Below are 14,253 nucleotides of genomic sequence, written 5' to 3'. Positions count from 1 at the left end.
ACTTCACTGACTAGTCTGATGTTCCTGCAAGACAGTAGCTTAATGTTTCTCTGCTATAAATCCACAAAATTGGATTTTTGTGGGCAAGATTTCTTTGGGCTGGTGGTTTTGGTTCTGGTTGTTTTTTTAAAAAGCACCTTATGATTGTTTCCTCAGAAATCTTTTGATAAGCAGTCATAGTTTATCAGAGCAATATAGTGCCTTGCAGTTGCTCCTTTAAACAAATGTGAAATCAATACATATAATACATGTACAGTTTCCTTAAAAATGTGGCAACTTCTTCCTCGACTGGAGACATACATCATTTTGTGTACCGCACAGCTAACAATTAGCATTGTTTTCCTGGAATGTTAAGAGCTGTGACATTTTAGTGATTTTGATGATCGATTTCCCCACTTATTAGAATGTCTTTGTTCATTTGTTTGCTTTTAAGACCATGGCAGTCTTTGCTAATATTGGTTGTGATAATAAAATTCCAAATCGTAACCTATTCAGGATGCTTTTTCTGGGAATAATTCTGCTAGCAGGCACAGTGTATTAACGTCATTTCCCAAGATCCATCTCACTTAACTGGATAGAACACTATTTGTTACTAATCACATTCTTAGGCAGGATTTTTAGGAACAGTAAACTAAAATAAATACTGAAGTATATATATTTTTCTTCCCACAGGAGCAAAGAGTAGTAAACTCGTTTAATCTGTGCTTTTAGTGAGCGAATAAATGCCATAAATAAGTTTATGGTTCCCAGTGTGTTGTCCTCCGAAGAAATCTTGATGTTACAATAATTGGCACAATAATTGAGATACTATTGCTGGTAAAAGAGGTTGTAGAATTTTATAACCAGTGCGAGAGGCTCTTAAGAGTAATGCAGTTGTCCTGGCAAGATAAGACAGAAGCCAATAATTGTGTACGATAATCAAAAGTGATGTGCTTATATATTCAAGAAGTAAAGTTTTGGTGTGATTTGATGTATTTAGATTTAAAAAATATTTTTTTTTGCAGTTGAGATTGGCTGTGCATTTGCACACTGAAGGCTCAACACATGCTTGGAAGGACAGGCAGGGGTTCCAAGTGCCATACATTTCAGTTCTCCAAGTTTATTCATTTAGTTTGGGTAGTTATAGCTCACCTTTCCAACCACACTGAGATGCTCAAGTTGACTAGCAGCCGTGTATTTTCACAAACAATCAGACAAGGAGATAAGAACAAAAGGTATGAAAGAACACGGCAGATTTAGGAGCCAGCCATACCACAAGCCCGCAGAAGTAAAAGCGTTTTGGTGCAGCATCCAAAGGCCATAGCTGAAAGGGTCAGGAGGTTTCACAGCCTGGACTCCCCTGGAGCCTTGCCCATTATGCCTCTCATGGTGGCAGGACATGGAGCAAAATCACCCCAAAGTCCAGAAGATCTGAGTGAACAGGCAGGCACTTGTGGGAGGAGATAATTTGGCACCAGGCTGCTGGCAGTGTTAAAGGTAACGTGCTTGGAAATAAATGGAAAGCCAGTGCAGATGGAATAGCAGTGGAATAATATTCTCCACAGGGACCTGGGTGGTGCTGTGGGTTAAACCACTGAGCCTAGGACTTGCCGATCAGAAGGTCGGCGGTTTGAATCCCCACGACGGGGTGAGCTCCCGTTGCTCGGTCCCTGCTCCTGCCAACCTAGCAGTTCGAAAGTGCAAGTAGATAAATAGGTACCGCTCTGGCGGGAAGGTAAACGGCATTTCCGTGCACTGCTCTGGTTCGCCAGAAGCGGCTTAGTCATGCTGGCCACATGACCCGGAAGCTGTGCGCCAGCTCCCTTGGCCAATAAAGCGAGATGAGCGCTGCAACCCCAGAGTCGGCCACGACTGGACCTAATGGTCAGGGGTCCCTTTACCTTTTAATATACTCCACAAAATTGCCTATAGTGTAGCTGCAGCATTTTGGACCAACTGAGGTTTCAGAACTTGGATATGATTGTGGGTATTTTTGCACAAAGACCCACGAGTCTTTCTGCACTGTATTATTCCTGTTGTGCATACAGGAACATGTGAATGCCTTTTCACATTTTCCAGTTTCCACACTGTTCTAAACGCTTTGGCGGAATGGTAGGGTGTCTGTTTCCCTCCTTTTATTCTTTCAGCCATCCTGTGAAATAGATTAGGCTAAGGGATAGTGTTTTGCCCAAAACTGAACACCCTTGTATTGAGATGGGATTGCAACTGCTCCGCCAATCCTAATTCAACGTTTTATCCTGCTGAATTAGTAACTGGGAAAACAGGAGGTGTTGCGAAAAGGGTTACAGCACATTTCTTGCTATGCATTTGGGGGCCTGTCATTCAGATATTCACCACTGTATTATCTCAACATTTAAAAGCTTTGCTTGGTGGTTATTAGGGACAAATATATGATATGATGATATGACTGAAATGTAACTGGGAGTATTCCACAAGGTAAATATGTTAGCATTTAGTACCCTTGAAGCTGCATTTTAAAACATAATGAAAATATGTATAATGGTAGAAAAGCAGAGCCTCTGAGATAATAGAAGGTTTCCATTTATGTTCTATTTATTGTAGAAATGGAAATTATTTTCTGTTTTAGTCAGGTGGTTATCAATTCAATAGAAGTGTTTGGCATAAAGCGTGGAGAGTCCTTTGTCCTTCTGGTGGTTCTAGCAGCTTAATTGCATAGAAGCACTTTCGTGTTTCCATTAAATACTTTAATGGAATCAAGGAAAGCTTTGGATAATTTTAAACTATTACAGTGTGCTGCAAATATATTTGTTTTTGTTTTTTAAAAAACCCAAACTATGATGTATTTGCTGTTGCCATTTACACTCACCTTTTGACTTCTGAAGTGGGATAAATCATAGACATTTTAATATGGTTTTAAAAGCATATCCTTTAATTTCAGGTGCAGGTGTTTGGATTGTACACAGGGGAAGAATTCCACGAAACATTTGATTGCCCTATTAAAGTAAGAGCTTAGTTAAGTCTTAACAAATGTACTATTGTTGCATTCAGCAAATAGCCATGACTATTTCTTTTCTCCAAAAAAAGAAAAAGAACATGAATATATCATAGATTTCATTCAAAAGTTTTGGTATGGACAATGATGGTGTTTCTCCGTGATTCCTCTGCAAAGCAGAGGGATTTGTCCTCTTTCTGCTTGCTTTTTAGGTCCATGGGCACATTTGGAATTCAGAGGGAGTGCTGTGGGTGCCATCCTCCTCTGCTCACCTATCCCCACCGCCCCCCAGATCAACCTGCCCCACGGAAAAGTAGAAGGGCAGAGCACAAATGCACACAAATGTTTCCTCTCCAAGGGATGTGGGTCAAAGTCAGATCCAATAGAATAATCTGCGCCTTGAAAAGGTGCCTCAAAGGCATCTCTTCACCCGCAGGCACCATGCTGGCGACTCCTCCTGCAAGGGCTTTCCTGGCCAGTTACTTCTTCTTCCCACCCCAAAATAATGTGGAATGTTTCAGAAACATGCTCGGTAGACAAGCCAAAGAAAGCAACAATGAGAAGCAAATCACAAGCCAACAATATGTGATAATTCTGCGAAAGCAAACTAGCTGAAGGGTGTAGAATTTGATTTAAGATAGTATGTGGGGTTATAGTAAGTAGGACCACGGACTCTGTACCGGAATAATTGTAGGGTCTTTTCTGTGGTGGCTACTTGCTTGTGGGGTGTTCTCCCCAGGGTGGCTCGCCTGGCGCCTTCATTACATATCTTTTGGCGCCGGCCAAAAATATTTTTCTATAACCAGGCCTTTGATTTATTAAACAATCTGTGTTAAAATATGCATTGGGGAGTATTGTTTTTCTTTGTTATGATAATGTATCTTTGTTTTTTTAGATTGTAAACTGCCCTGTGATCCTTGGATGAAGGGCAGTATAGAAATTTAATGAATTTTAATCATAATAATAATAATACCTAAATAATTCTGCAGCTCATAAAACCACACAAGAACGATATCAGTAATAACGCATTGTTTTCCTTCTTTATGTTCAGATTGTCGCTGTTCACCCTCAGTTTGTGAGATCACACTGCAAGCAGTTTGTAACTGGAGGGAACAAAGTAAGTTTCTCATTTCATAATACTGTGTCCGTTCTCGACAGGCAAAGTTAAAGTTCTAAAGGAACATGTGCACATATTTCCCTGGGGTTTGTCCCCCCCCCATCAGGTAATTCAGGGATGCTTTCAAAGGAAAATTATGGGGAGATAAAATACAGGTACCAGCATCTGTTTCCCCCCTTGGCAAAACTACTACTGTTTGCCTAACTGCCAAACATGGAAGAATCGGAAGCAGAGTCGATGCAAGAGGTGGCCTTGCACACTTCTCTGATCTATCCTTTTCTTACTTTTACTGTTTTGCTGTTCCTCATGCTGCTCCCCCATCTCTCTGCCTTGCTCTAAGAAAGGGAACGGGATCTGCCTCAGAGCACCGCAATCTGGGGGAGGTGGCTTAGAAGGATGTCTGCACTGCTCTGCCAGTTTCTGAAGCATTTGACCCAAGCTCATAGTTTGTTTTGCTCCAAACAAACCAGGAACTGCAAAGTTTGTTCTTAATTTACACGCTACAGCTTCTCTGGGGGAAACGAGCCATGAGCATGGAGTTGGACCTAACAGAGCCATAGGATGGCTTAGCTCCGATAGTATAGTGGCAGCCGGATTGGGAAGAGTTGAGTGGCTGTGAGCCCACACATTTGTTTATTTGCTCTAAGTCATGGTTTGGATGAGTGTTATGTGTCATTTAACCAGGCTGAGACTTCAGTCTCAGTGAACAGGAAACTGGACTAATACTTTGTATTTTCCAAAACCTGAGAATAGCTTGTACTTTTGGAAATGTGTTATTTGAATTGATTTTAAACAGAATTCACATTAAGGAATGCAGGCTTTTTTAGTTTTCCAACAGCTGGTGTCATTTTCCCATCAAAAGTTCCCAAATTTTAAAAATCCCTCCGAATTAAGGAAGCATAGCCCTAAATATTTAAGGCGATAATAGGGCTGTGATCTATTTTTTCAGAATGAAGTCCCCCAGAATTGACTGAGGCTTGTTTTCTGGAGGTTGTGTTGCTTAGGGTGGCATCCCATGATTTATTAAAAATAAACAGAACTTTAAACTTTAATTTGTGCTATAACACTATGAGTGCAAATATATTGAATGTTAGGCTGCATAAAATTGTGACCATGATTACTTTTTACTGGTCCTTGACCTTTTAAATGTATAAATGGCATAATGGGTTCAGAGTTCATTGAACAAGGTATGTGAAATTTAACGCCATAAGAAGATTTTAGAAAAGTCTGATCAGTAACAAGATGTATACAGTTTGCCTCTAATTACGCGATGGGTTATTTCTGGTTTCAGAAATAATGGTTAGTTCACTTATTATAGGAATGTTACACTAAAAAAAGTACAAGAGTGTGCCTTGTGAAAGCCTGGTGGAAGTGTTTTGAGTGTTGCTGATGTGATCAAGAGGGCTTGGACTTGGAGCTAAGCAGCCTTTAGCTCTTAGCCTTTGACTCTCAGACCAGTAGGGTTGTTTCAATGATAAATTGAGTTAAGCCTACCTGTGCTAACCTGAGCTTCATGGAAAGAAGGGTGGGACCAAAAAATGACAAATAACCCTCACCTGTGCCACTGTATGGTTTTAACATTCTACTATTTTGCTGCAAGCTAGTATGGAGAGTATCTGCTTTCAGTGTCTGGTTAGAGCATGCTGTGATGTTTCAGTGATACTCTGCTACACTGTACACAAAGCACTTTTGAGCACTCGAAAGTGCCAGTCAAATTATCAGTTTTGTTAGCATGTCGGCTGCAGTGTGCAGGTGTGTCCCGCAAATGTTCCCCACACTCCTCCAGGGGCTGGAAAGGGGTTAGTTTAACCTCCGGTTTCCTAGTAAAACTGAATTACTGTGTCGTGAAATGATGCACGTCTAAAAAGTGTGTCACCAACATGAAAAGTTCGGAAAGCTCTGTGTTACAGTATTCAACTGAAACAGGAATATTGTTAATCATCAGATGTTGAACTCGATGCTTGCTCTTTGACCAAAACGACTGTTTCCTGATATTGGTTGCTTTTGTGGCACCGAACAATATATGCTCTTGAAAGGCTCTTGAAAGGTGTAGCAGAAACAGTGATCTTCTTTGACCGATGGGTATGTTACTAACTAACAGAACCCTTCTTGCCCATTTCACACTGCAATTAAGTTCAGCAAGTTTTGAATGGAGCACTTGGCAGATGATGACAACCCTGCAATAATAATACATTGTAAATAACAGGGCATCCCCAGCCCAGGAGGGCGGTGGAGCTTTGAGGCAAGAGGAAAAGACAAATAGTGCTATTGTAGGCCATAACCTTCTGCCTTTAAAAGAGGGTCTAATCTTAAAAAATAACAGGGTGAAAGCTTGCTAAATGAAGGTGGGAAAGCTCAAATAAAGGTGTTCTTTGGTTAACCCTCAAAGAGCTGCCACATTTTTCAACCTGGGAGCTTAAATGAATCCAGAACTTAGAGAGTGCAAACGCACCAATATTATCTAGAGGTTTAAAAATTCCAAAAGAAAATGAAAGGCTATATAACTTCCCAATAAACTGTTGATCACTACCCATACTTCTTAATAGTTTAAACTTACGGGGTTAAACCCAAATATAGTGTCATAAAGAAATATTGGTAAAATGTGACAGAAGAAAATGATTAATGAAGATGATACATCTATGGGTTGTTGCTAGGAAAATGAAATTTTGTTTATGACTTTGCATTGTCAATTTTCAATTAATATACTACTCATTGCCCGTGTTAATTATAATGCTGAAGATAATACATTAATTGGAGAGGTGTTCTGTTGATAATTGGAGTTGATGTCTTTCATCCCTTCACTGGCTTGGAATCTTTGTTTTTGAAGAACATGCATGTATTTGCTGCTGATCTTGATCTCTCAAGTTGTGGAAGCTGAAATAAGTAATTGCCAGCGTGTGGTGGTCCTTGGCGTTTTCTGACTAAATATTGGAATTTATAAAGGGGCAGGAAAGAGCTGAAGTTCTTTCTGATCCAACTCAACCAGCTAGATAGACTCCTCCACAGTGGCTGAAATTCCTGCATTTTTAATGCATCACAAGACTCACATCTATATTTATCGGCCTCTTTGGCCAAATGAAATAGAAATCTTGGGTAGCAAGTAAGCTGGGTCAAGACAAAAATATTCTGAAAATTCAGCTGCTGTAATTTCAAGTATAATGATAGAATTTGTATGTTTGCTGTAAAATCTGCCAAGTACTGTCTTGGATTATTATTATTTTAATTGCCTTGATTTTTAGTGTCAGCAAATCCGGTTGATCTTTGCTTTGTGAGTACGTAGGTGACCTTTACCTCTGAACTCCACAATATGTGCTTCATAATAACTGGTTGGATCACTCTGACAAATTATTAAATTGTCAGGATGCTGTTTGCAGCACAGTCCATTTTTAGAAACAGGATAGTCAGCTGTTTGGCGTTGCGTTGGTAGATGAAGAGTACCAGACAAGAAAGGCAGATTGCTTTGTAAGCTGTAAAATGTCAGTCAGTAAATACTGAGAGGTCCCATTTAAGTGAAGTAAGAGTAAATACCAAGGCAATCTCTGTCCAGGTATTGGTCGATTTGCCTTAAACCGCTGTACGCCTTTATTGCCTCAGTAGCTTCTAGCTTGAAATTGCTGTCTAAAATGGGTGACCATTAGAATGACTCAATATCCGTGTATATTTACAACACAAACGCCAGTGGTGCAAAAAACCCTTGTTGCCCCACCAATATAAAAACTGAGCCTAGCGAGTGGTGCTGAAGTTCGAACTGAACTGGTATCTCCTCCTTCCATACGCCCTGCTGCGTCTTATACCTCGTTTGCTCCCTCCCTCTTGGTACCTCTGTCTTATAATTTGAACCAGAGACCAGAGCATCTTTCCTTGCCAGGAGCTCTGGACGATATAAAGTATTGTGGGTGGGATAATAGCCATTGAGAATTGGATACCTCCTCTCAATAGTACACCAGTCTCTCCCTCCAAGCAGGATCCTAACATTTTTGCGAGAAGAGAATCATGTGATAGGTCAGGGAAGGCTAGAGCAAGGGCGGGGGTCCTTAATTAACCATAGCTCCCCATTGCATTTGAACTGGAAAACGATGCTTATTGGCTTCCAAGCAAGGCATGATCTGGAAGCCAGCTTAAACTATGGCTTCCTATCCTGGTTTGCTTGGGAACCATTAACTATAATTTCCTGATTCAGCTGTAACAGGGAGCTGTGCTTAAATGCAGCTTCCTGGCTTGTCTCTCCGTTCTCACCAAAAGATGCTCATGATCTACTTCAGTTTATTCAATAGGGACTTGATAGCTTAAATGCAGCCATTTGGTATGTACCTATTTGCCACCTTGGAATGAACTGTGCTTTTAAAGCGTTTTCTAAAATGTAACAATTCTGCTAATTTCAGTTCCAAGAGAGGGAAACGATCAATTTAAATTTCATCCCACTGATGTTGTTTCCAAAATTGAACTTCTAATTTAGATGACTGAAGGATTCCTCTAAGCACTCTGGAGACAGGGATTACATGTAATTAGCACTAGTGTTAATTGTTTGACAAGCTCCATTAGATTGAAACACTACCCGTACTCTGATTCACCGCTGCTCTGTACAAAAGAGACTGTCAGCCTGATCCTCAACATAATGCTGGTGCTCAGCTGTCCAAGTCTCTCTGAGTGTAACTGAAATTTGCTTTGCAAGCTTCCTTGCAGTGGTCATTCTTGGACTAAACAGCAAGCAGATCTAAGGGGAAGAGTGTTTTCTTAGTGATGAAGCGTTAATAAAAGAGGTAACACCACAGTCAGCATGCCTATGTGCCTATGTGCTCTTTCCATCCCTGAAATGAGAAATACTTTTCCTGTTAATACTGTCCCCTGAAACTTCCTCCTCCTGAGTATGACAGAGTAATTGTGGGGATCGGGGTGATCATCCTAGACCTAGTGCCCTCCTTCGTCTTCAAGCTCATTCTGGAGCAAACCTAACTTCCTTCTATACACAATTTAAGAGACAATTAGCGCTAATAGTGACAAGCTTGTGTTGTTTTATCTCATTGCAAAATCCATCTAATTGGCTTCTAAGGAACACCAGAGTTCCCTGTAGATAGACAGACAGACAGATAGGAACTTTATTTGCATTAGCCAATAGCCATAGCAATAAGATAAAATATACTGGGGATACAGCTAAATAGTTAGCTGTACAAAATACATTTACATCAATACAAATGACAGAATTGATACATGATCCCTGTAGGCTATGCAAGACTCTGTGGCACAATGGGTCAGTGCATCTGGCTGTTAACCAGAAGGTTGCTGGTTGGAGCCCACCCAGGGATGGCTGTGGACTGGATTCATGCATATCAGGGGGTTGGACTACAACTCCACAAGTCTGTGGTTTTATGATTCTAAGTCCTCTCGTGCAACGGAACTCGCTCCCTCTCCTCCCCACGGATGCCCCCCGTGGCCCCCTAAACCTCTTCTGGGAATTCCACTTAACCCTGCCCACTGTTGGTAAACCATTGCTTTATGAAGCCCCAAATTAAGATGCTCCAAGGATAACAGTAGGAGGAAAGTGTCCACACTTCCCGGTGCGAGCGATGAAAAGGGTGATAAAACATAGCATTGCCTGTGCTGCTGTCCGGATTTACTTGTTTCACATTATTCTGGCTATGTAATGATCTGCTATACATACGGCAGCGGACGGAACGCGCAGCTTAAGTGCAGCTGTATTGTAACAAAGCATTAGAGAGATTTACCAGCAGAAAACAGATAGGCGAATGAAGCGTATTGCCGAGGAAGTGATTTTGCAACAGCTGCTATTGAAATATAAGTACTGAGAATGCTGACTGCTGGGATGTGGATTTATGGGAAATAAAGCCCTAAAATACTTTCTCCAGCCAAGAAGAGGGGGAAGCAACCCTTTCTTGAAAACAGCTTTTCCTCCCTCCGTACTTAGCTCTCATTGAGTTTAAATTGCTCTCGGTATGGTGGTAATGACAATTCGATACTGTTGGCGAGTTGAAGATTAGCTAAATAAATTAACCAACTTCTACTTCTTGTTCTTGCTGTTAATTACCCACCCTTCACCCTAAGGTCTCAGGCTGGGTTACAGCAACATGTTAAAAAGAGTTTAAAATAATTCACAACCACAGAAATAAGGGTTGCTCCCTCCCCTAAAAATATACATTTCAGGTGCAAAATTCCAGGGTCTTCAGCATTCACCAAAGGCTCTGTAATGAAAATGATATCCAGCTCTGTCTCTCTGTTCCGTCTGAATCAAGAGTGGTAGCTGAGGTGTCAGAGCAGTGCTTGGAGGTGGTGATGAACTGGAAGTGGGCCAATAAACAGAAGCTCAATCCTAAAGAGACAGAGTCCCAAGTTCTCATGTCCAGGAGGTGGAGAGACAGCCTGTCCTGTATGGTCTTGCCCTCCCTTGGAAGAAACAGTTTGGCGATTCTCCTGGATTCAGTGCTGCCATTGGAGGCTCAGGTGACGTCTGTGGAGATGAGTGCTTTTCCAGCTATGGCTGATTCACCAGCTACAACCCCTTTTGGACAGAAACGACTTGGCCGCTGTACTCCATGCTCTGGTAGCTTCCAGACTGGAGTACTGCAATGTGCCTTTAAAGATGACTTAGAAACTTCAAGTGGTCCAAAATGCAGCAGCCAGGTTACTGGCTGGCATTCTGTTTAGATCTCATCTAACCCCTCTTTTAGAACAGCTGCGCTGGTTGCTGGTTTAATTCCAGGCCCAATTCAAGGTGCTCGTGTTAAAGTGTTTAAAGCCCAGAATGACTCAGGCTCCAAATAGCTGAAAGACCATCTCCTTCCCTACAAACCCCATTGGGTGTTAAGATTGGCAGAGGAGGGCGGGTCCTCTTGCTTCTTCCATCATGCTAAGACGTTTGAGAAGGTGGCCTGGGAAAAGGCATTCTCTGTGGCAGCCCTTAAGTCAGGAGTCAGCAATTTTTTTCAGCAGGGTGTTGGTCCACTGTCCCTCAGACCTTGTGGGGGGCCGGACTACATTTTGAAAAAAATAATAATGAACGAATTCCTATGCCCCACAAATAACCCAGAGATGCATTTTAAATAAAAGGACACATTCTACTCATGTAAAAACACGCTGATTCCTGGACCATCCGTGGGCCGCATTTAGAAGGTGATTGGGCCAGATCTGACCCCCAGGCCTTAGTTTGCCTACCCATGCCTTAAGTTGTAGAACACAATGGAGTTGTGTCTGGCATCTTCAGAAGTTGCTGTGTGACCAGTTGCTCTGTATAGTCTCCCCTCCCGCCCCCAAATTCTTGATTTACAGCATGCAGCCCATATGCTTCTGGTATCCGCGATGCATTGATGCTGTCAGTAGTGGGCAATCCTTGACCTGTTGCCAGACTCCCAAGTCACACCATCTCCGTCCCTTGGTTGTGCTGGCTGGGGCCGATCAAGAGCAGCATCTAGAGGCTCACAGGTTGACCTGAGATCCAGACATTCTGGCATAGAAGTGGGGCAGATTCTGCTGTGAAGCTGTTTTCCCCTGCCAGTGCATTGTTGGTTGAAGAACCCATGGGAATATGATGCATCAGGAGCACACACTCTTAACAACTACATATGCATATTAGTTGCTGAATGGAGAGGTCACTGCCATCTTTTCTTCCAAGTACCCATCAGCCAACCTCAATTTGGTAGCTTAATTTCAGTTTGTTAGGGGTAACAGTTTGTTTGGTCCCTTCCAATTCTTCAATTTTATGAATCTCTGAAATTGTTGCCTGGTGTGCATGCTGATGGCAGCTGCCCTGAGATAAAACTAATTTCCTAATTAAAACAAATGTCTAAGTAAATTGTATACAAGCTCTTACAAGGCAAGTCGGTGTTTTAATTTCCACCGGATTCGTAGAGAATCAGACTGTGTTAATACTACTACTGAGTAAGGAAAACTGTTCCTGTTGACATGTGTGCTTTAATAATGAAGAAAGTATAAACAAACAGAACTTTACAAATATTAATATTTGTGGTTTTGGATGACTACTTGCCCCTTTGGCAGAACTTTGAATTTAAATTAGTTTGAAGTAACTCAAGTACAAACATTGGATCTATTTTCATTTAGTATTTTATTTTAGATGTTTGTCATTATTATGTTATGCAAAATAGGGGCATTTGATATTCTGAAACTGGGTCCATGTTTGGAATTTGTTTTGAATTTCATAAGGCATTTGAATTTGTATATGTTATGGTTTATAGAGTGAAATGCAACTTTCAGATCTGCCCATCAGAATGTGTTAAAATTATTGAGAAGTTGAAATGATTAAAATCCTCTATTCATTCCACAATAAATATGCGGTTCTCTAGTAATTTTACCAGAAGTAAATAAGTGTTTCTGATGAGTGAGTTGACCAGACATCCCAGGAAGGATTAATATACCTATTTATTTATTTATTTATTTTTATTAAATTTGTATACCGACTTTCATCCAGATATCTCATGGCAGCTCACAACATAAAGATATAAAATAAAACACTCAAAATACGTTATAATATAAGTAAATCTAAAACTCCAAAACAAGCCCATTTTTTTTTCTACATTGCTCATTGGCTCCATTAGATGAAGTGAAAAGCGTAAGTGTATAGTGCCCACTACAAGTCTTTGTAGGTTGTTGACTTAAATGTTGTTGTTTAGTCGTTTACTCGTGTCCGACTCTTTGTGACCCCCTGGACCAGAGCATGCCAGGCACTCCTGTCTTCCACTGCCTCCCGCAGTTTGGTCAGACTCATGTTTGTAGCTTCGAGAACACTGTCCAACCATCTCGTCCTCTGTCATCCCCTTCTCCTTGTGCCCTCCATCTTTCCCAACATCAGGGTCTTTTCCAGGGAGTCTTCTCTTCTCATGAGGTGACCAAAGTATTGGAGCCTCAGCTTCGTGATCTGTCCCTCCAGTGAGCACTCCGGGCTGATTTCCTTCAGAATGGAGAGGTTTGATCTTCTTGCAGTCCATGGGACTCTCAAGAGTATCCTCCAGCACCATAGTTCAAAAGCATCAATTCTTTGGCGATCAGCCTTCTTTATGGTCCAGCTCTCACTTCCATACATCACTACTGGGAAAACCATGGCTTTAACTATACGGACTTTTGTTGGTAGGGTGATGTCTCTACTTTTTAAGATGCTGTCTAGGTTTGCCATCGCCTTTCTCCCAAGGAGCAGGTGTCTTTTAATTTCGTGACTGCTGTCACCATCTGCAGTGATCATGGAGCCCAAGAAAGTAAAATCTCTCACTGCCTCCATTTCTTCCCCTTCTATTTGCCAGGAGGTGATGGGACCAGTGGCCATGATCTTCGTTTTTTTTTGATGTTGAGCTTCAAACCATATTTTGCGCTCTCCTCTTTCACCCTCATTAAAAGGTTATTTAATTCCTCCTCACTTTCTGCCATCAGTGTTGTGTCATCTGCATATCTGAGGTTGTTGATATTTCTTCCGGCAATCTTAATTCCGGCTTGAGATTCATCCAGCCCAGCGTTGACTTAAATAGCACTTTGCTTATTCCATTCAATTTTAAAATAAAATTGAAATTGGGCATAGTTGCCATCATAGTTGCCGTGATTGTTGCCATCAATCTGAAAAGTTTAATAAATTCTTCATAATACTAGTGCTTGACTTTCTTACAAAGGTTAAACGTATTGAGATAAAGACCTCTTTTTTAAGAAAACAAAAAAACTTCATTCTATTTCCATGCTACTGCACTAGCGAAGACCCCGGATACAGCTGTAGAAAGTTTGATGGAGGCAGTGCTACCCCCAGGGTAAAGGTAAAGGACCCCTGACCATTAGGTCCAGTCACGGACGACTCTGGGGTTGCAGCACTCATCTCGCTTTATTGGCCGAGGGAGCAGGCGTACAGCCTCCGGGTCATGTGGCCAGCATGACTAAGTCGCTTCTGGTGAACCAGAACAGCGCACGGAAACGCCGTTTACCTTCCCGCTGGAGCGGTGCCTATTTATCTACTTGCACTTTGACGTGCTTTCGAACTGCTAGGTTGGCAGGAGCAGGGACCGAGCAACGGGAGCTCACCCCGTTGCAGGGATTTGAACCGCCGACCTTCTGATCAGCAAGTCCTGGGCTCTGTGGTTTAACCCACAGCGTCACCCGCGTCCTTACCCCCAGGGTAGCCAGTCCCAAAGTGGGACATGGGGGTTGGAACTGGGTTGGCTATGGATCTGACCTGTTGAAT

The 14,253-nt window shown here is 41.8% G+C and overlaps 1 protein-coding gene across 2 annotated transcripts in view; it reads left to right on the top strand.

The window, feature by feature from the left end:
• The window catches only part of VPS41 (VPS41 subunit of HOPS complex), a 113,143-nt gene that overhangs the window by 43,226 nt on the left and 55,664 nt on the right, over positions 1-14,253 (top strand). For both annotated transcript variants that reach the window (XM_080975793.1, XM_080975794.1), the window contains exons 6-7: positions 2,900-2,962; positions 4,005-4,070. In XM_080975793.1, coding sequence (XP_080831919.1) covers positions 2,900-2,962; positions 4,005-4,070 — 129 coding nt within the window. The remainder of the gene's footprint in view (positions 1-2,899; positions 2,963-4,004; positions 4,071-14,253) is intronic.

This window comes from Podarcis pityusensis (assembly GCF_964106645.2).
Source record: "Podarcis pityusensis genome assembly, chromosome: 12".
Classification (NCBI taxonomy): Eukaryota; Metazoa; Chordata; class Lepidosauria; order Squamata; family Lacertidae; genus Podarcis; species Podarcis pityusensis.
This window is presented reverse-complemented; position numbering and strand designations above follow the sequence as displayed.